The following is a 19,756-nucleotide window of genomic DNA, read 5'->3' as shown; positions in this document are numbered from 1 at the left end:
AGTTTGAGGCCAGATGAAGAGAGGAGAATGTAGGAAGTAGTTCAGGCAAACTGGAGGTCACACCTTAAAACAGCAGACGAGCAGCCGCCTTCAGGCGAGAGGCGGGGTTCCCCCTGGACAGGTCACCAGTCCATGGCAGGGCCAACACATAGAGACAGACAACCATTGGCTCTCCCAGCCACGCCTACGGTCAATTTAGAGTCTGGATTAACCTGGTCCCTCTTGATGTCTTTGGACTGTGGAGGAAGCTGGAGTACCAGAGAGAACCCAGCAGGAACAGGGAGAACATGGAGACTCACCCAGAAAGACCCTGTGCTGCAGCCGGGGCTCCACCCCCAACCTTCTTGCTGGGGGCCACAGTGACGACCACTGCTCCACCCACAACCTTCTTGCTGGGGGCCACAGTGACGACCACTGCTCCACCCTCAACCTTCTTGCTGGGGGCCACAGTGAGGACCACTGCTCCACCCTCAACCTTCTTGCTGGGGGCCACAGTGAGGACCACTGCTCCACCCCACCGGGCCGCCTTTTCTTTTTCTAACCTCATGTAAATATTTTTTAATTGGCTAATATAAATGTTAATATTTGTCTCTGTTTTATTTTATAAATCTCTTGAAATGCTGCTGAAACTATTTAAGGTTCCTTATTCTTATCAGAACCCATTGGTGATAAAGTAGCTCAACTAGCTAACTGGACAGCAAGCAATTTAACCAGCTAACAGGAAGTAGCTAACTGGATGAAGCAGCGTAGCTCCACAGTAACTAGCTAACTAGACAGCAAGCAGTTTAATCAGCTAACAGGAAGTAGCTAACTGGATGAAGCAGCGTAGCTCCACAGTAACTAGCTAACTGGACAGCAAGCAGTTTAACCAGCTAACAGGAAGTAGCTAACTGGATGAAGCAGCGTAGCTCCACAGTAACTAGCTAACTGGACAGCAAGCAGTTTAACCAGCTAACAGGAAGTAGCTAACTGGATGAAGCAGCGTAGCTCCACAGTAACTAGCTAACTAGACAGCAAGCAGTTTAATCAGCTAACAGGAAGTAGCTAACTGGATGAAGCAGCGTAGCTCCACAGTAACTAGCTAACTGGACAGCAAGCAGTTTAACCAGCTAACAGGAAGTAGCTAACTGGATGAAGCAGCGTAGCTCCACAGTAACTAGCTAACTGGACAGCAAGCAGTTTAACCAGCTAACAGGAAGTAGCTAACTGGATGAAGCAGCGTAGCTCCACAGTAACTAGCTAACTGGACAGCAAGCAGTTTAATCAGCTAACAGGAAGTAGCTAACTGGATGAAGCAGCGTAGCTCCACAGTAACTAGCTAACTGGACAGCAAGCAGTTTAATCAGCTAACAGGAAGTAGCTAACTGGATGAAGCAGCGTAGCTCCACAGTAACTAGCTAACTTGTGCGTATGTGAGTAGAAATTTCATAGGCAACTTCTCGCATCCTGATGATGTCACAGTGGTGACGTGGTCGTCCTGTAACTTGGCGTGAGTCTGTCTTTGCTGCTGACGTGTGGACCAGCGAGAGGTTTCATCACTGCTGTGAGGACGTTCAGACAAAGCGAGGACATTGGTCGGTCCTCCCTGGGGCTCCTGCTCAGGCCTTTGAGGGTTCAGTTGAGGTTGACTTGCTCAGGAGTGAATCAGACTCCTCCCAAAGACGTGTCTGTGTGAGAGTGTGTGTCTGTGTGAGAGTGTGTGTCTGTGTGAGAGTGTGTGAGTGTGTGTGTCTGTGTGAGAGAGTGTGTGTGTAATCGTACTCCCAACATGACCACATGAGTAAGAAACACACTCAGTCTCTCATTTCTACACAAACCCAAACATTAACATTTTTCTGCTGCCGGGCGGAACTCCTAAAATATCTCTCCTTTCCGGCCGGAGCGTGTATGTCGACGAGGGCGTGGCCTGATCTTTAAGGTGAATGAGAGAGAGAGAGAGAGAGAGACATGTAGACGGTTTGTGTCCCTGAGGTTTCTCTTTTCGCTCGGTCAGAACTTCAGATTAGTCAAGCTTTTTTCCCCCCCACAATCTTTTAATATTTGAGGATTTTAATCTTCTTCTAGCCCCGCCCACCAGGTGAGAACCAATGTCGGCATGGGTTTAATTAACAAGCTCATCATCTGACCAGAGAGGAGCTGTGATATTAGACACTGGGAGTGGCTGAGGAGCATGCTAACCAATCCCAAAGACTTACATTCATTATGCTAAGCTAAGCTCAAATCGAATTCCCAGATCTGTGTCAGATTTTCTTGTCTGTTCTCTCGGGGAGGCAAATGTACTCCTCATTGTGCCCTTGTGCTCCTTTGATGGGTCAAACTGTTGGTCCTGTCCCCTGCTGGAGGGACAAATTTGAATAACTTTATTAACTCTCATCCATGCATCAGCAGCGCTGATTTCTAACACGTCGGAGGTTTTCTACGACAGCCGGGATGAACGTTACACTCCTGATGATGTGACAACAACATGACGGCTCCATCCTTAGTTTACTGCTCGTTTGTGTCAGTTGGTTATCAGTTGTCTCACATCCACAGAAACACCTGGAAACACCTGGAGTGATGCTGCTTCCTGCGCTCCTGCTCAGCTGCTTGCTGCTGGGTTTGGCTTCTTCAGCGCCGGTAAGAAACGCTGACACCACTCTTTTACATCTGCATCTGATTTTAAATCAGGTTACTGAAACAGCTGGAAGACAAGGTGCCATCAGGGAGCATGAAAAGGACGCGTTCAAAAGATTAGCAGCCATTAGCAGGCCAGCATGAGCAAGGAGCTGCAAGTCAACCCCTCGACTTTTTAAAATGTATTTCATTTTGTGTCATTTACTGGGCTGTTCATTGCTTCGGTGTTTAATCAAAGTGAGACGACGACGTCTTCAGGTGCTGAAAGACATCTTTTTGGTTCACAAACAACAGGAAACATTGAAAAAGACAGCAGAGCAAAGATGGAGGTCAAATTATGTGGACAGATGTGGTTGAGCAGGAAAACTCCTGTCCCATTGTCATATTTTTGTGTGGTACACAACTTGCTACAAGTGTGTGTGTGTGTGTGTGTGTGTGTGTGTGTGTGTGTGCTTCCGGTCGTCTGATCTAAATTTGTGAGGTCATTGAAAGCACCATGTATGCTGCCAGGAACCACACTGGGCAAACATAGACAGACGCACTGTGCAGTTTGATGGCGGAGATTCAAACGCCGTCAGTGTCACATGACATCCAGCTTCATGCTCCCAGTCTGGTCCGGTGGAGTCACATGACCAACTACATCTCCTGCTTCCTTCGTGTCATTCAGAGTTCAGTTTGTGGCTGATCTCCGGGACCTCGAGGTTCACTTTCACGCTGCAAACCAACAGCCCTAAGAACCAGAAGAGACTTCCTCAGCCTTCAGATCAGGTCATGAACGTGAAGCTCCAACAGAACCGGAGCCTTTCGTCCCAAAAAGGAACTGAAAGCTAAAAGTTGGATCGTTTGCCTGAGGGATGAACTGTCAACGTCCCAGCGTGCAGCTCAGACCCTCGCGAGCCCTCACATCCACCTGCCCCCCGTCCTCCATGTGCACTGGCCTTTGCTGCCATGGTTACAGATATGAACACTCAACTCAAGTTAGGACACACAATGTAACTTGTGATGACTTCATCCCGGCGCCCCCTGGGTGGGTGGGGGGGGGGCTGCAGAACAAACCCTCCTGATCTTGGCGCTAGCGTTGACGCTATTGCTGATGTCACAAAGGAAGCGCCGCTGTTCGTGATGAGGCTCGCTAGATCCTGAAGACGTGCTGCTGGTGACACACGTTTGCGCCTACAGAGGGAAATGAAGGTGTGACAGGGAAGAAGGTGTCTCTGCTGTCATGTGACTCAACATCTGGCTCATCCTTTCACGAGGATCCACCAGGAGAACATTTCACTGTGGGGAACCCCTAAAGTGAAAACCATCCAACTGCAAGATCAACGTGCTGACGTCGACTCGTCTGAGATCCAACCATCATCCGTCCATCCATCCAACCATCATCCGTCCATTCATCCAACCATCATCCGTCCATCCATCCAACCATCATCCGTCCATCCATCCAACCATCATCCGTCCATCCATCCAACCATCATCCATCCATTCATCCTCCATTCATCCATCCATCCATCCATCCAACCATCATCCATCCATTCATCCATCCATCCATCCAACCATCATCCATCCATCCATCCAACCATCATCCGTCCATTCATCCAACCATCATCTGTCCATTTATCCAACCATCATCCGTCCATTCATCCTCCATTCATCCATCCATCCATCCAACCATCATCCATCCATCCATCCAACCATCATCCGTCCATCCATCCAACGATCATCCGTCCATCCATCCAACCATCATCCGTCCATTCATCCTCCATTCATCCATCCATCCATCCAACCATCATCCATCCATCCATCCAACCATCATCCGTCCATCCATCCAACCATCATCCGTCCATTCATCCTCCATTCATCCATCCAACCATCATCCGTCCATTCATTCATCCATCCATCCTCCATTCATTCATCCATCCATCCTCCATTCATTCATCCATCCATCCTCCATTCATTCATCCATCCATCCGTCCATTCATCCAACCATCCATCCTCCATTCATTCATCCATCCATCCAACCATCATCCGTCCATCCATCCAACCATCATCCGTCCATTCATCCAACCATCATCCGTCCATCCATCCAACCATCATCCGTCCATTCATCCATCCATCAAACCATCATCCTCCATTCATCCAACCATCCATCCAACCATCATCTGTCCATTCATTCATCCATCCATCCTCCATTCATTCATCCATCCATCCTCCATTCATCCATCCAACCATCATCCATCCTCCATTCATTCATCCATCCATCCAACCATCATCCGTCCATTCATCCAACCATCATCCGTCCATTCATCCAAACATCATCCATCCTCCATTCATTCATCCATCCATCCTGCATTCATCCATCCATCCGTCCATTCATCCAACCATCATCCGTCCATTCATCCAACCATCATCCATCCTCCATTCATTCATCCATCCGTCCATTCATCCAACCATCATCCATCCTCCATTCATTCATCCATCCATCCGTCCATTCATCCAACCATCATCCATCCTCCATTCATTCATCCATCCATTCATCCATCCATTCGTCCATTCATCCAACCATCATCCGTCCATTCATCCAACCATCATCCATCCTCCATTCATTCATCCATCCGTCCATTCATCCAACCATCATCCATCCTCCATTCATTCATCCATCCATCCGTCCATTCATCCAACCATCATCCATCCTCCATTCATTCATCCATCCATTCATCCATCCATTCGTCCATTCATCCAACCATCATCCGTCCATTCATCCAACCATCATCCATCCTCCATTCATTCATCCATCCATCCGTCCATTCATCCAACCATCATCCATCCTCCATTCATTCATCCATCCATCCGTCCATTCATCCAACCATCATCCATCCTCAATTCATTCATCCATCCATCCTCCATTCATCCATCCATCCGTCCATTCATCCAACCATCATCCGTCCATTCATCCAACCATCATCCGTCCATTCATCCAACCATCATCCATCCTCCATTCATTCATCCATCCATCCTTCCATTCATCCAACCATCATCCATCAATCATTCATCCATCCATCCATTATCCATCCATCATTCATCCATCCTCCATTCATCCATCCATCCATCCATCATCCGTGTTCTCTTATCCTGTTGAGGGTCGTGCCGCCCCTCATCTGAGATTTATATTGTCATTTCTGTTTCCAGCTGCCTGTGTTAGCGGCCCCGCCCAAAGGAGCTGATGCCCCGCCCCATGTGATCATCAAAGTCAAGGACACGAAAACAAGCGAGGCCCTGAGCTTCACCGTCTTCATGGGCACTGAGGAGGAGGGCGGGAGCGCGATGGGAGCAAGGTAAGCACGTCACAGCGCCTCCTCCACTTTCACGCCGTCTTCTCTGGGCTCATTGTTTTCATCTGGTGGTAGATCCCACGACAGCCGCTCCAGCAGTGAGAGCCATGACATCAGCAGTCACCCAGTGGCTGGAGACCACAGCGGCCGTGTCATCGGAGACGAGTATGCGTCATCAGAGGAAATGATGGGGGACCAACCCGTGCTGGCTGGTTCTGATGAGGAGGACGATGACCATGGCAACACCATGCCTGATGGGAACAACAACCATGAGCCTCTCTCTGATGACTCTGATGATTTTAACAACTCCTCCGCTTGGCCGCATGTAAACCAAAAGCCTGATGTTTCTGATGACTTAAGCAACTCGTCATCTTCAGAGGTCACTGAACCGACACCAAACCTGCAGGGCGGCGCTTGGCGTTTGTATTCCAGCAGCCAGCAGGGGGCGTTTGACCCCGATACAGCATTACAGAAAGTGGTGAGTTCAAGCGCAGAGAAAAAGAGCCACAGCAGGAGCGTGGAGCTCAGGCTGGGCTCAGGGCTTCAGGGCGTGTTCCAGACCATCCAGGCAGTTGTAAATCTGTTTTCTGGTATCCGGCAGGAGGAGAGGACGACGACGGGCTCACTTCCTGTCACTGGCAGTCAGGTGGGCTTCGTTTCAAATTCTGCTGAAAGCGATGAGAGACCAGACTCTGTTAGCACTGGCGCAGCTCGGTCCAATCCCTCGCATGAGACAGGTCCAGATTCTGAGAGTGAGGAGAGTCCAGAGGCCACGAGGCCCAGGGTCCAACACGAAGCTGGTTCTACAGATTCCACGCAGCTGATTACTGGTCCCACTACCAGCTCCATGTCTGACGTGATAAATCCTGACCAAGACAGTGAAGAGGCCAAAGATGCCACCACACTCAGAACTGGTGCTGGTTTAAATCTGGCCGCTCCAGATAAGGATGCAACGCGTGTCTCCGATGGTACCGGGTGCCAGGAGGCCACCGGGTGCCAGGAGGCCACCGGGTCCCAGGAGGCCACCGGGTCCTTCTCACAGGTGGATGTAAGTTTAAACTCTGACAGCTCAGAGGAGAGTCAGGAATCTGCTGGTCCACCAGAGGCCAGTGGTTCTGGTTCAGTACTCAGCTCCAGTAGTGACGAATCACCAACTACAGATGCTAACTCTGATGCTAGTGGAGAAGCAAACTGCACTGTCAACCTCAACACAAACACATGTAGCATAGGTAGCAACTCTGAGGCTAGCTGGGATGCTAACCCTGGTGGTGCTGTAAGGAACACCGATGCAGGAGTAGGTACGCGCACGCCGTCTGACTTGAACCACCACAGCGTTGAAGCAGATCCTAGCGCTTTCACCAGTCTGCATGTTAGCAATGGCGTTAGCACTGATGCTAACACAGAAACTGACAGTGAGTTGAGTTTTGAAGAATGTGACAGTGCTAGCTCTGAAGCTAAGACCGCCTGTGCCAACGTCAAACCAAGCGCCACTGCCGACTACAACACAAACCCTCCAGACTCTGGAGCTAGCCTTGATGCTATGGCTAATGCAGGAACAGAGCAGGCAGGGGCCGACGTGAGCGCCGACTCCGACAGTCCAAGACCACATCAGCATGTTAGCCGAGGGGAAAACATGAGGGGGCCTCCTCCTCCTCCTCGGAGAAAACCTTATCGATTCGGCTTCCTCGGTCCTATCAGTCACTCCTACAGCAACCAACTCGTTGCCAGGGAAACTGTATCCAAGGAGGCAGTTGTGTCATCTCACCATCAAGCCAGGGGAGCATTCGCGGCGCAACATCCTCAAAATAAGATGCCAGCACACGATCACCTCCGTCTGAACTTGCCTGCGAACCCACTCAGGGACTTCTTGAGCAGGTGGTACGATGCAAACCACAAGCGCCAACAGCAGGTGGCCAGTCGCGCCGTGACCAGGAAGCAGACAACGGTTAGCATAGCGGGTCATCCCAGTAGCAGCGAGGAGACCAATTAGTCGAGTCTGTCAGGAGGTCTGATCACAAATCACCAACTCTCCATCACCATCAGTAAAATAAATCAGGTTAATGAAGCACAATCCCGCCGACGCCACTCGTGACCTCAGCTGGCGAGTGAGGCCACCAGCGTCTGACATCCACGTTCACACCTGAGCGCAGCAGTGGAGCAGAGCCCTGGACTTCCTACATCTGGGTTCTGTGTGAGACTTCGAACCAACGACAACAAACGTTCCCTTTGAATTCCCCTTCAGTTTCTTGTTCCATGGCTCAGCTAAACTCCGCCCCTCTTTTGCAGTGAAGCTGCAGGTTTCTCGGCGTGGCTCTCGATCTTTTTGAGGTACTTGTCTTCATCTCACCTCCCCAGACGCACCTTCCATGTTCGCGATGCCTCGCAACCTTCCGTCCTGCATCACTTCCTGTTGGGAACCTCCTCACTTTCGAACGGCTTCTGCAAATTCAGTTGGCGCCCCAGCCGGAGGCAGCGAGCCAGTGACGGCGGCCTTCCGACGCCAGTGTTTGGGTCCAGCCAGACGGCGCCATGCAATCGTTCTTTCTCGACTTTTCAAGAATCCCCAAAACATTGAAGGCTTTTCTCCAGAGTTGAGGCCGCCATCTTTGGATTTCAGAGATTTGAGGCAAAATTGTCGCTGGCTTAACTTGAACAGCAGTTCAGGTGACAGGAAGTAGAAGTTCAACGTACTTCCTGATCCCAAGAGTTGGCCTCCATGTTTGAAGTCCTCCTGGGAGCGACTCCACCCACGCGGCTTGTTGTCCCTCCTCAGCAGTGTTGAGTGTCTGATCTTTCAATAAACTTTGTTTGACATGCAGTTGTGAACGGATTATTTCAAGGTTTTATTTCATCAAACGGTTGTGTTTAAAAGTAACAAACATTTCAACACACAACAAATCTTTCTGTATGAAACACAAGAACAATGCAGCTGAATTGGCTCCCTGCCAATGCTAATATCACACTTCCGGATGCTGCCTCCCCGGGCTTTTATTGTGAAGGCGCCTCAGGAAACAGGATGCGTCTGTCAGTGAGATCCAGCTTGCTGCCATTTTTACACCCAAAACGATAACTACGCTTCACTTTCTTTAAAGAGTCACCTTTGACCTTTGACAGGGCCACACTTTCAGTTTCTTTGTTTTGAACGTAAGAGTCACGCAGGGGAACAAGTCCTGTCCGACATGCGGGTCACTTCCTGTCTGACGTGCTATCATTAAACCAGTCAATTAGCTGCAACCCAGGTGTGTGTCAACCTCTGCTACGGGCTGTAGTTGTTGTCATGGAAACAGCAAAATGACAGGATGACTCTCTCTGTGACACACCACATCTGGCCCCAGCAACCTCACTTTCTCTGGGCGGGGCCTTTGTGGAACAGGTAGATGGGCCGCTGGTCACCTGGAATCACACCTGAGGTCAGAGCCACTTTTATCCTCTGTGTGTGTGTGTGTGTGTGTGTGTACCTGAGTGTTTGAGGAGTCTGTAGGAGGTGAAGCCCACGCTGTCCGTCAGGAAGCTGGTGAACTGTTCTGGTCTCAGACTCACACTCCTGTAGTTACGGTACGTTGTTCCCTAGGCAACAGAAAACAACAACATTAGCACAGACAAATGATGTAATCAGATCTTACTCTGCACAAAGGTTCCACAGGTTGTGCGTTACCGAGGCTCTCTTGCTGTGGCTGTAGCGTCGCCACGGTTGCGGCTCCAGGATGAACAAGCCGCCTGGCAGCAAGCTCTGATAGGCTCGCCTGAACAACCTGGCCACGCCTACGTCACCAGCCTGCAGATGCACCCACTTGGTCACGCCCAGACACATAATGACATCATAGTAACCCTGCCCTGTCCACGTCTCCTTCTCTGACACGTAGTCGCCCTGTGGGAGGAGTCACAGTGCTGATGTCACAGATTTTACTCGCATGACAGACGCTTCAGAGCTACTCGTCCTCTGATTGGTCGGCAGACTCACCTGAATGAAGGTGACGTTGTTGGGGAATCTGCGGGAGGTCGGAGGAGCAGCGAGGAGGAGAGGAGGAGCAGAGAGGGGACCCCGACTCACCCGCAACGACAGGGGGAAGGACAGGAGACGCACAGCCTGCTGGAGCGCCTCCTCCATGGGTTCCTCATTCTTCTTCGCCCCCTGCTTTCTCTCCTCCTCCTCCTCCTCCTCTTGATTGGCCTCTTCCATCTTCTCTTCCTTCTCTCCTCTCGCCTCCCTTGAAGAGGAGACTAGCAGTGAGTGTCTCCTCCTCTCTTCCTCCACCAGGTCATGTGACAGGAAGTGCCTGATGTTCTGCTTGGCAGCATGCACCAGTTTCTGGTCTAACTCTACCCCTAGGATGTGGGTGGGGTTAAACCTGCGAGCAACAGCCAGTGTCATGTGACCAGCACTGCAGCCCAAATCCAGCACTTTCTTGTCCCGGAACCAGTTTTCGTCCAGTAGGCGGAGCCGCGGATCCTCCTCAAGGCCAACACGTCCCTCCCACCCATTGCCATATGGGCCGTGGTAGCCATAGTAACGGCTATGGTTGCCAAACTGGTAGCGGTGCTTGTCCTTCTTCTTCTCAGAAGGCTGAGCGCCATGCTGAGGTCCTCCACACCTGCAGTGAGAGGTCATGTGACCAGGCATGTAATCAGACGACAGGGTAAAGGTTCACACCAAACGGGAGCCGCTTTTGTGGCGTGACAGGCCGAGTCAGAGGGGACCTGAAACGCTGCCATCCGCCGTCACGCAAGATACAATCTTCAACTTCCCCTCACAGCAGCCAATCAGCTCTGAGCGCTCGGAGGCGGGGACAAACATCAACTGGCGCAATGCTGATAACTCACTGAGTGAGCACGCCACTTCCTGCTGCGGCCCAACAGAGGGCGACTCCATCAGCACTGAGGCAGGAGCCTGACAGCTGCTCCAGCAGGCACAATGTCTCTGTCTTCTACGACTTCTGTCCTCCATCTCTTCCACCCTCCTTTCTCTCTCTCTCTATGTCCCTCTCTCTTCTGTCTCTCCTCCATCTTTGTCTCTGTCCCTGTCCTCTGTCTCTCTCTCTCCCTCCAGCAGGTCAAAGCAGACGTCCGTCCCCACTGATCCTGGATCTGTTCCACCTTCCTGCTGGTAAAGGAAGGTTTTCATCTCTGCTGTCTCAGACGTGCTGGTTCATAGAAGGAGGGAGGTTCTACACCTGCTCTATGAGGAGGGAGGTTCTAGCCTGCTCTACTAGGAGGACGGTTCTACACCTACTCTACGAGGAGGGAGGTTCTACCCTGCTCTACTAGGAGGACGGTTCTACACCTGCTCTATGAGGAGGGAGGTTCTACACCTGCTCTATGAGGAGGGAGGTTCTAGCCTGCTCTACTAGGAGGACGGTTCTACACCTGCTCTACGAGGAGGGAGGTTCTACACCTGCTCTACTAGGAGGACGGTTCTACACCTACTCTACGAGGAGGGAGGTTCTACACCTGCTCTACGAGGAGGGAGGTTCTACACCTGCTCTACTAGGAGGACGGTTCTACACCTACTCTACGAGGAGGGAGGTTCTACACCTGCTCTACTAGGAGGGAGGTTCTACACCTGCTCTACTAGGAGGGAGGTTCTACACCTGCTCCTCTAGGTGGGAGGTTCTACACCTGCTCTACTAGGAGGGAGGTTCTACACCTGCTCTACTAGGAGGGAGGTTCTACACCTGCTCTACTAGGAGGACGGTTCTACACCTACTCTACGAGGAGGGAGGTTCTACACCTGCTCTACTAGGAGGGAGGTTCTTCACCTGCTCTACTAGGAGGGAGGTTCTACACCTGCTCCTCTAGGTGGGAGGTTCTACACCTGCTCTACTAGGAGGGAGGTTCTACACCTGCTCTACTAGGAGGACGGTTCTACACCTGCTCTACTAGGAGGACGGTTCTACACCTACTCTACGAGGAGGGAGGTTCTACACCTGCTCTACTAGGAGGGAGGTTCTACACCTGCTCTATGAGGAGGATAGTTCGACACCTGCTCTACTAGGAGGGAGGTTCTTCACCTGCTCTACGAGGAGGGAGGTTCTACACCTGCTCTACGAGGAGGGAGGTTCTACACCTGCTCGACTAGGAGGGAGGTTCTACACCTGCTCTACTAGGAGGGAGGTTCTACACCTGCTCCACTAGGAGGGAGGATCTCCACCTGCTCCACTAGGAGGGAGGATCTCCACCTGCTCCACTAGCAGGGAGGTTCCGCACCTGCTCCACGAGGAGGGAGGTTGGTTCTACACTGGGAGGGAGGTTGGTTCTACACTGGGAGGGAGGTTGGTTCTACACCTGCTCTACTAGGAGGGAGGTTCTACACCTGCTCTACTAGGAGGGAGGTTCTACACCTGCTCTACTAGGAGGGAGGTTCTACACCTGCTCTACTAGGAGGGAGGTTCTACACCTGCTCTACTAGGAGGGAGGTTCTACACCTGCTCTACTAGAGGGAGGTTCTACACCTGCTCTACTAGGAGGGAGGTTCCACCCTGCTCTACTAGAGGGAGGTTCTACACCTGCTCTACTAGGAGGGAGGTTCCACCCTGCTCTACTAGGAGGGAGGTTCCACCCTGCTCTACTAGGAGGGAGGTTCTACACCTGCTCTACTAGGAGGGAGGTTCCACCCTGCTCTACGAGGGGGGAGGCGGAGAGATGGAGGGATTTGGAGACCCACAGGAGGCTGAGAGGACCTGAACTCTGGTGAAGTGAACCCTGACTATGGACTGAGATGCCAGTGATGAGCGAGAATTGGTGTCTCCGAGACAAGCCCCTCCCCCTCCCTCCTGTCACATTTGTGAAAGATTATTCCCGTGATCACTCGGCGCAAATGTTGTACGCTTTAGTTTGAAAACACCTTCACACTCACCTGTTGGCTCTAGCCCCTCCCATCACCGGTGTATGGAATCTGGTTGGCTGCACTACCATTCCCGTGACGGTTCCATCTGTAGACCTGGTTGAGGCGGCGCGCCGCCGTCTTCGTTGCCGCCCGTCATTGTGATTGCAAGACTTACGGGTGTGGCCTGGCGGAGGATGGGTGTGTCTCCTGGGGAGGATGGGGGGCGGTGCCAGATCGTCTCGACAGGTGATCGCCGTGTTGAGTTCACAAGGCAGAGGAGAAACAGGAACGCTGCCCTCTCTGGATGAGGCTGGAACTACAAAGGGCTCATGACTGTCGCATCAACAGCTGTTAAATGCTTCTCATTAGCAACATGATAACAACGCTAGTGTTTGTCACGCATTAGCAGGTATTAGCATTTCATTGATGAGTTATGAGCAGACGCCTCACCTGTCAGTCCAGCTGCGGAGGGAAACAATCGTGCAGGTACCGCCTCCTTCTCCCTGCCGCTGCCTCCTCCTGTTCCTCCATGCTGTCTGTTCCTGTGTCTCCTTCTGGACTTCAGGGGGGACAACAGGACCCCTCCTGTCTGTCCTCCATCTCCCCCATCTCCCTTCAGGTTCAGCGGGTCAGTAATGTCACGTGGAACCAGAATCTCGACAGGGTCTCCACCTCGTGATGGCAGGGGTGAACTCTGCGGTGTCTCCTGATTGGTTGTCCTGAGGACGAGAGGTACATTGACTGCCATGGTGACATCACAATGTCTACGACCATTTATACCATCTCCTGACATCTCATATCGCAAACACAAATATTGACTCGCTGGTAGTGGGAATGTTACTGGTACGTCACTGGTGGGTTACTGGCAAGTCTGGGACATTAGTGACACGTAACTGGATGCTTGTGGGGGGGGGGGGTAGTTGTCCCTGATGCTTCTCTTCACCTCACCTGTTGACATCTTCATCCAACAAGGAGTTCAGGTTCAGAGGGTCGAAGATGTTTCCGCCCAACAGGAAGTGACTTGGCAGTACAGGCTCTGATTGGCTGTCACTGTTGGCACGGCGACGGCGTTTCGCTGGCCCCTTGAAAGCGACACCCATAGAGTAGCGCTTCTTACCGATTCTCTGAGCGGGGACGGTGGCGGTCAGCGGGGTCTGACTGTTGCTGGGTGGCTGGATGCCATTTTTTGGACGGAAGGGGAGGGGCTTTGCAAGCTGTGACTGCTCTGACAGGCTGACAGGGGTGGGGAAGGCGGGCACCTCATGAGGGAGGGCAGTCTCTTTGTCCAATGACATCCTGATCATCTTCCACTGGTAGGAGGTGCAGCCAATCACAGGGGTCCACAGAGAGGGGAGGGGTTAATCTGAATGACAAGAGGCGGCACCAGCCAGATTAAACACGTCCCAAACAGGAAGAAACCATCAAGCAGTCAAACATTCGCCGACTGATTGACATGTGCTCAAGATGTAAACAGACCTGCCAATCACCCTTAGTTCCAGAAAACTGAGCAAACTGTAACTTTTGATCAAACACTTGCAGACGCCCTGCTACGACGTCCTCACCGATTGCCAGTAAAATAGTGTCCTTACAAATTAGCATTTTAAAGTGACACCAACTAATTATCCTGCAATACTTAACTGTCATTAAAATCTCACTCCAGGTGACCCACTAACTCAGGAGCATCCTGGCTGATCAGCGACCAGCCCACGAGAGCGCAGTCATACTCACTCTGTCCTGCACGTCTTTGTCCTCCTGAGTGTAGTTGTCAGTGTGAGCCTCACACCTTAGTAATGTGTGTGTGTGGCATAAATAGATCTGTTAGTGTGTGTATGTGTATCCACATCCCAGAACACACAAACATACGAAATGCCCTCCTAACCCCGCCCCTGACGCCGAGTCCACCAATCGCGGGGTGTCGTCATGAATAATTCAAACCATCCAAAAGAAGCAACAGATAAACAGTTGGCTACTGACTGGCCACCTCCAGCTAACATGCAGGAAGTTGCTAGCATGCAGCTAAAACAAACACACTCCCTTAAAAACTACAAAAACACACCCGAAAACTCGCTCTGTGCGTGAAAACGAGCCCGCGCCGAGCTCTTGGTGCGCGTGCACGCGTGTGTCAGTGCGTGTGTGCGGGTAGCCGTGCCTCCACCTCTATTAGCACACATATTAGCCACTGCTAGCTGCTGCAGCCTTCGTCTCTCTGTGAAAGCGCCGAAGACCACGAATTTATACGCCAGCAGCGAGGCCACGCCGATACGCGTGAGCGACGAGTGTGCCCGCCAATCGCGGACCAAGTTGAGTTCCCGCCTTCCCAAGATGGGTGCAATCAGGTGGCTACGAGCCCCGACAGAGGACGAGAGTCCTCGAAGTGGGAGAGGCGCCTCGAGCGGCGCCTGAGTAAAAAGATGAGCGAAACGAATGTTTGACGGTGAAATTCGCGGTTTGACGGCCAGCACTCAGCGGAAAACCGAACATAACGGACAACAGCAAAAAATGAACCGAGCGGTTTGAAGATTACCCTCACAGCGTCACTGCTAGTGCACACTGGTTTTCTTTGCCCTGGCAGCGGTCTCACAGGTAATAATCCCCTCAGGGGTTGGAATCAGCCTTCAAGCGCCTGTGACGTGTCAAACCGCTGTGTTCGGACGAGTTACTTGAAACAAAATGTGCGTCTGAATGTCAGAGATACCAATCCAGATGTTCGCGGAAAGAGGAAGGATGAAGGGCCTGACAGTCTCAACTCAGGGTGTGAAAAACAATATAGTGTTTGTGTTTCACTGCTGACGTCACTTTTACGAAGAAAACTCGCCACTTGCGTACACTCATTCAACCAAACTTGATGTCATAAACCGACTGGGAGAGAAAATGTTGGTGCTCTGTTTTTTAGGACAAAATAAACAAAAAAAGTAGGACATTCAGCTGCTCACTAGAAGAGCATCTGAATAAAAGAGACAGAACAAAACGAGACAGGAATCTGAGAGGAGCGAAACAGGAAAGTCATCAAACTCCGATTTACCAGACCCTTGGACCGAATTGACAAATGAACGCAAACCAAATATCTTCGCATCCAAATGCATCATTTTGTAAATTAAAATGCATCATTTTGTAAATTAAAATGCATTATTTTGTAAATTAAAACAATTCTTTCATCTTCTACCCCCCCCCCCCATTTGTGATTGTCTTGAGTTTCCTGTTTTTGGCAAAGGCAATGAAAAAAGTTGGAAATTCTACAAATATAAACAACAGCCCCCCTGTATTGTATGTAAATATTTACATAAATAATGTGTTGTGTACTGCAGATGAATGTCAAGAATCGCTCATTGTTTATGAGTCTGTATCCCCTCATTGCTGACTCTCAGGGATTTAATGACAATTAAAGCTTTGTTTGTATTGGTTGAGCTGTCAGTCAAATAGCAGCATCCATTGCTGTGACCTGATCCCAGGAAGTGGGAGGGGGCAGGAGGGATTAGAACTTCATTGCCCAGAATGCAACTTGTGTCTTTAAAATCCCTAAAGAGGATTTATGTTGGATCATAGAGACGCGATGCCGCTGAAGAGAGAAGGTGACACACTTCTACACGTTTATAACTATTAACATCATGTGTGTGTGTGTGTGTGTGTGTGTGTGTGTGTGTGTGTGTGTGGTCTTGACCGGACCTTAAGATTGTTCTCCCTTCCTCTCTTGGTTGGTTCCTCCAGTCATATTTGTTCTGTCTGACCTCTCAGCTGTGCGTGTGGCAGTGATCCTGTGTCATGTGACCCATTCTGATATTGTTACCACTGATTTTGTTGCCGGGAGCGACAGGATATCGTGATATCAGCAGTGACTCCTCGCCTCTGCAACTTTTTTTTTTTTCCTTCACACACCTTTCACAAGCCTTGAAACACAAGAAATCTCATCCAGCATCCAACACTTGCAGAAATATTAGAAATTTACTTTTGTGGACAAATTACAAACATTTTGGAGGGAAAATTCAAAGTGTTTCCTGAGAATTTTCCAATGGACGGACTGGAATATTTTAGTTAAAACTAAAATCCCTTAAGGTGCAGAAAATGCAGAAAAATCCAGCCACGTATATTTAGCTTGAAGCTAATGGAGGCTAACGGCTCATAACAGCTAAGCTGTCCTGAAACATTCGTTCGCTGTCTTGGTGTTGTGGCTTGTTTTTTTACTTTTGTTTTGAAACAAGCACGCTGACTTGACTAGATTTGGCTGCTCCAGCATCACGTGGTTTTCAGCTAATTTCAGGGAGAAGTCTGAGGAGAAACTGCTCATCAGCTTTAAGACGCAGTTAGCAACTCAACGGTGAGTGTAGCTTAGCATGTAGCTGCTGTGGAGCTGCATCTCTTCCCTCAGAAGACGGCGGAGAGCAGGAACAGAGACACAAGAGGAAGAACGGAGGTGACGATGATGTTGCTGCGTCACTGCAGACATGAGGAACTGATTGAGCCTCCTGACGGCCCCTCAGCGTTCATGTCCAGTGCATCATTAACTTCATGAAGACAAGTGAATTAAAAAGTAGCAAAAATGAAACCCAACCTTTAGAAAATTTAATAAAAAAAAGAATGTGTTGTCATGTGAGCAGAAGGCCACCACAGTCTGTCCTGATCAGATGCCGCCTCTCCTCAGATACGCAGCGAGCGCTGCAGGTGATGGAGGCCTGCCAGGCCGGAGCAGCTGACGGGGTCAAAGGTCGTGCAGAGAAGCTGCTGAACATCTTCCAGAGTGACCTTTTCCAAGCGCTGCTGGGTAACGCACTCAATACACACCAAACTCACACCACGCAAATATTTGGCACCGTCCAGCCTCCAGGACGACCAGTTTACAGGTGTAGTCCTGAAAAGGGAAACGTGACCAACAACGTTAGCATCATCATCCGAATAATCCCAGCGACAACACAAAGCCTCAGTCACAGCTCTAAGCTAATGTTATGGAGCTAACCAGAAGGCTAACACTATGGTAATTACAGAAACTATCACCATGACAACTGCAGTGTATCATTTGATGTGGCAGTTACCTGCAGCGAGTCAATCACTCTGGAATGTCAAACACACACCTGAGAGCTCTCAAAAACCGAGCTTCGTTCTCCCTTTTAGCAGCCAAACTCACCTCTGCCTAATAAAGCTAGCCTGACAGCGCTGGCCGTGTTGGTCCCTCTGGGTTAGGGTTAGGTGAAGGGTTAGGGTTAGGGTTATTTGAAGGGTTAGGGTTAGGTGAAGGGTTAGGGTTAGGTGAAGGGTTAGGTCAGGGTTAGGGTTAGTCGAAGGGTTAGGGTTAGGTGGGTTAGGTGAAGGGTTAGGGTTAGGGTTATTTGAAGGGTTAGGGTTAGGTGAAGGGTTAGGTTAGGGTAAGGGTTAGTTGAAGGGTTAGGGTTAGTTGAAGGGTTAGGGTTAGGTGAAGGGTTAAGGTTAGGGTTTAGGGTTAGGTTTAGGTGAAGGGTTAGGTGGGTTAGGTGAAGGGTTAGGTGTAGGGTTAGGTTAGGGTTAGGTGGGTTAGGTGAAGGGTTAGGATTAGGTGAAGGGTTAGGTTAATGTTAGGGTTAGTTGAAGGGTTAGGCTTAGGTGAAGGGTTAGGTTAAGGGTTAGGATTAGGTGAAGGGTTAGGGTTAGGTGAAGGGTTAGGGTTAGTTGAAGGATTAGGGTTAGTTGAAGGGTTAGGGTTAGTTGAAGGGTTAGGGTTAGGGTTAGGTGAAGGGTTAGGGTTAGGTGAAGGGTTAGGGTTAGGTGAAGGGTTAGGTGAAGGGTTAAGGTTAGGGTTAGGTGAAGGGTTAGGGTTAGGTGAAGGGTTAGGGTAAGGGTTAGGTGGGTCAGAGTTAGGTGGGTTAGGTGAAGGGTTAGGGTTATTTGAAGGGTTAGGTGGGTTATGTGAAGGGTTAGGGTTAGTTGGGTTATGTGAAGGGTTAGGGTTAGTTGAAGGGCTAGGGTTAGGTGAAGGGTTAGGGTTAGTTGAAGGGTTAGGGTTAGGTGAAGGGTTAGGGTTAGGTGAAGGGTTAGGTTAGGGTTAGGGTTAGTTGAAGGGTTAGGGTTAGGTGAAGGGTTAGGTTAGGGTTAGGGTTAGTTGAAGGGTTAGAGTTAGTTGGGTTATGTGAAGGGTTAGGGTTAGTTGAAGGGTTAGGGTTAGGTGAAGGGTTAGGTGAAGGCTAAGGTGAAGGGTTAGGTGAAGGGTTAAGGTTAGGGTTAGGTGAAGGGTTAGGTGAAGGGTTAGGGTTAGGTTAGGGTTAGGTGAAGGGTTAGGGTTAGGTGAAGGGTTAGGATTAGGTTAGGGTTAGGGTTAGGGTTAGGTGAAGGGTTAGGTGAAGGGTTAGGTTAGGGTTAGGTGAAGGGTTAGGGTGAGGTGAAGGGTTAGGTGAAGGGTTAGGGTTAGGTTAGGGTTAGGGTTAGTTGAAGGGTTAGGGTTAGGTGAAGGGTTAGGGTTAGTTAAAGGGTTAGGGTTAGTTGAAGGGTTAGGGTTAGGTGAAGGGTTAGGGTTAGGTGAAGGGTTAAGGTTAGGGTTTAGGTGAAGGTTAGGGTTAGGTGAAGGGTTAGGGTTAGGTGAAGGGTTAGGGTTAGATGAAGGGTTAGGTTAGGGTTAGGTGAACGGTTAGGGTTAGGTGAACGGTTAGGGTTAGGGTTAGGTGAACGGTTAGGGTTAGTTGAAGGGTTAGGTTAGGGTTAGGTGAAGGGCTAGGTAAGGGTTAGGGTTAGTTGAAGGGTTAGGCTTAGGTGAAGGGTTAGGTTAGGGTTAGGCTTAGTTGAAGGGTTAGGGTTAGGTGAAGGGTTAGGGTTAGGTGAAGGGTTAAGGTTAGGGTTAGGGTTAGGTGAAGGGTTAGGTTAGGGTTAGGTGAAGGGTTAGGTGAAGGGTGAAGGGTTAGGTTAGGGTTAGGGTTAGTTGAAGGGTTAGGGTTAGGTGAAGGGTTAAGGTTAGGGTTTAGGGTTAGGTGAAGGGTTAGGTGAAGGGTTAGGGGAAGGGTTAAGGTTAGGGTTAGGGTTAGATGAAGGGTTAGGT

At 50.3% G+C, this 19,756-nt stretch overlaps 3 protein-coding genes across 7 annotated transcripts in view; 2 read left to right on the top strand and 1 right to left on the bottom strand.

Annotated features, from left to right (window-relative positions):
- Positions 1–102: 102 nt before the first annotated feature.
- LOC147238984 (uncharacterized) lies at positions 103–8,753 on the top strand. 3 transcript variants are annotated; one of them, XM_086196636.1, is made up of 5 exons: positions 1,619–2,077; positions 2,533–2,616; positions 5,800–5,945; positions 6,018–6,420; positions 6,544–8,753. In XM_086196636.1, exons 2-5 carry the CDS (start codon positions 2,557–2,559, stop codon positions 7,930–7,932), a joined length of 1,998 nt encoding a protein of 665 aa, XP_086052762.1. In that variant the 5' UTR covers positions 1,619–2,077; positions 2,533–2,556; the 3' UTR covers positions 7,933–8,753. The 3 variants fall into 3 exon arrangements, with proteins under 3 accessions (XP_086052761.1, XP_086052762.1, XP_086052760.1); XM_086196635.1 differs by lacking the exon at positions 1,619–2,077 and adding an exon at positions 103–547 and having other exon boundaries at positions 6,018–8,753; XM_086196634.1 differs by having other exon boundaries at positions 6,018–8,753.
- Positions 8,747–15,245, bottom strand: mepceb (methylphosphate capping enzyme b). 3 transcript variants are annotated; one of them, XM_086196639.1, is made up of 8 exons: positions 14,494–15,245; positions 13,714–14,128; positions 13,216–13,484; positions 12,796–13,075; positions 9,904–10,534; positions 9,598–9,810; positions 9,401–9,509; positions 8,747–9,335 (listed from the first exon to the last, which is right to left on the bottom strand). In XM_086196639.1, the coding sequence occupies exons 2-8, from the start codon at positions 14,067–14,069 to the stop codon at positions 9,283–9,285; spliced, it is 1,911 nt and encodes a 636-aa protein (XP_086052765.1). In that variant the 5' UTR covers positions 14,070–14,128; positions 14,494–15,245; the 3' UTR covers positions 8,747–9,282. The 3 variants fall into 3 exon arrangements, with proteins under 3 accessions (XP_086052765.1, XP_086052763.1, XP_086052764.1); XM_086196637.1 differs by having other exon boundaries at positions 8,748–9,335; positions 12,796–13,081; positions 14,494–15,240; XM_086196638.1 differs by having other exon boundaries at positions 8,748–9,335; positions 12,796–13,081; positions 14,822–15,240.
- Positions 15,246–16,292: 1,047 nt separating this feature from the next.
- dlg4b (discs, large homolog 4b (Drosophila)) overlaps positions 16,293–19,756 on the top strand; it is a 27,499-nt gene continuing 24,035 nt past the window's right edge. Inside the window, exons 1-2 of the mRNA XM_086196633.1 lie at positions 16,293–16,334; positions 17,402–17,521. Coding sequence (XP_086052759.1) covers positions 16,295–16,334; positions 17,402–17,521 — 160 coding nt within the window. The 5' untranslated portion in view covers positions 16,293–16,294. The remainder of the gene's footprint in view (positions 16,335–17,401; positions 17,522–19,756) is intronic.

The sequence above is a fragment of the Aulostomus chinensis genome, chromosome 24, assembly GCF_037954235.1.
Source record: "Aulostomus chinensis isolate RoL2024-O1b breed Wild chromosome 24, RoL_Achi_v1.0, whole genome shotgun sequence".
Classification (NCBI taxonomy): domain Eukaryota; kingdom Metazoa; phylum Chordata; class Actinopteri; order Syngnathiformes; family Aulostomidae; genus Aulostomus; species Aulostomus chinensis.
The sequence above is the reverse complement of the archived record's forward strand: the minus strand, read 5'-3'. Positions and strand labels throughout refer to the sequence as shown.

Excerpts from the sequence above, each read along its gene's own strand:
- LOC147238984 (XM_086196635.1), top strand. The coding sequence starts at position 2,557 with ATGCTGCTTCCTGCGCTCCTGCTCAGCTGCTTGCTGCTGGGTTTGGCT. Across the intron at positions 2,617-5,799 it reads GTTTGGCTTCTTCAGCGCCG|CTGCCTGTGTTAGCGGCCCC; the intron begins GTAAGAAACGCT and ends TTCTGTTTCCAG. Across the intron at positions 5,946-6,017 it reads GGGAGCGCGATGGGAGCAAG|ATCCCACGACAGCCGCTCCA; the intron begins GTAAGCACGTCA and ends ATCTGGTGGTAG.
- mepceb (XM_086196637.1), bottom strand. The coding sequence starts at position 14,069 with ATGATCAGGATGTCATTGGACAAAGAGACTGCCCTCCCTCATGAGGTG. Across the intron at positions 13,485-13,713 it reads TTGGATGAAGATGTCAACAG|GACAACCAATCAGGAGACAC; the intron begins GTGAGGTGAAGA and ends TCTCGTCCTCAG. Across the intron at positions 9,811-9,903 it reads ACAACGTCACCTTCATTCAG|GGCGACTACGTGTCAGAGAA; the intron begins GTGAGTCTGCCG and ends CTCCTCCCACAG.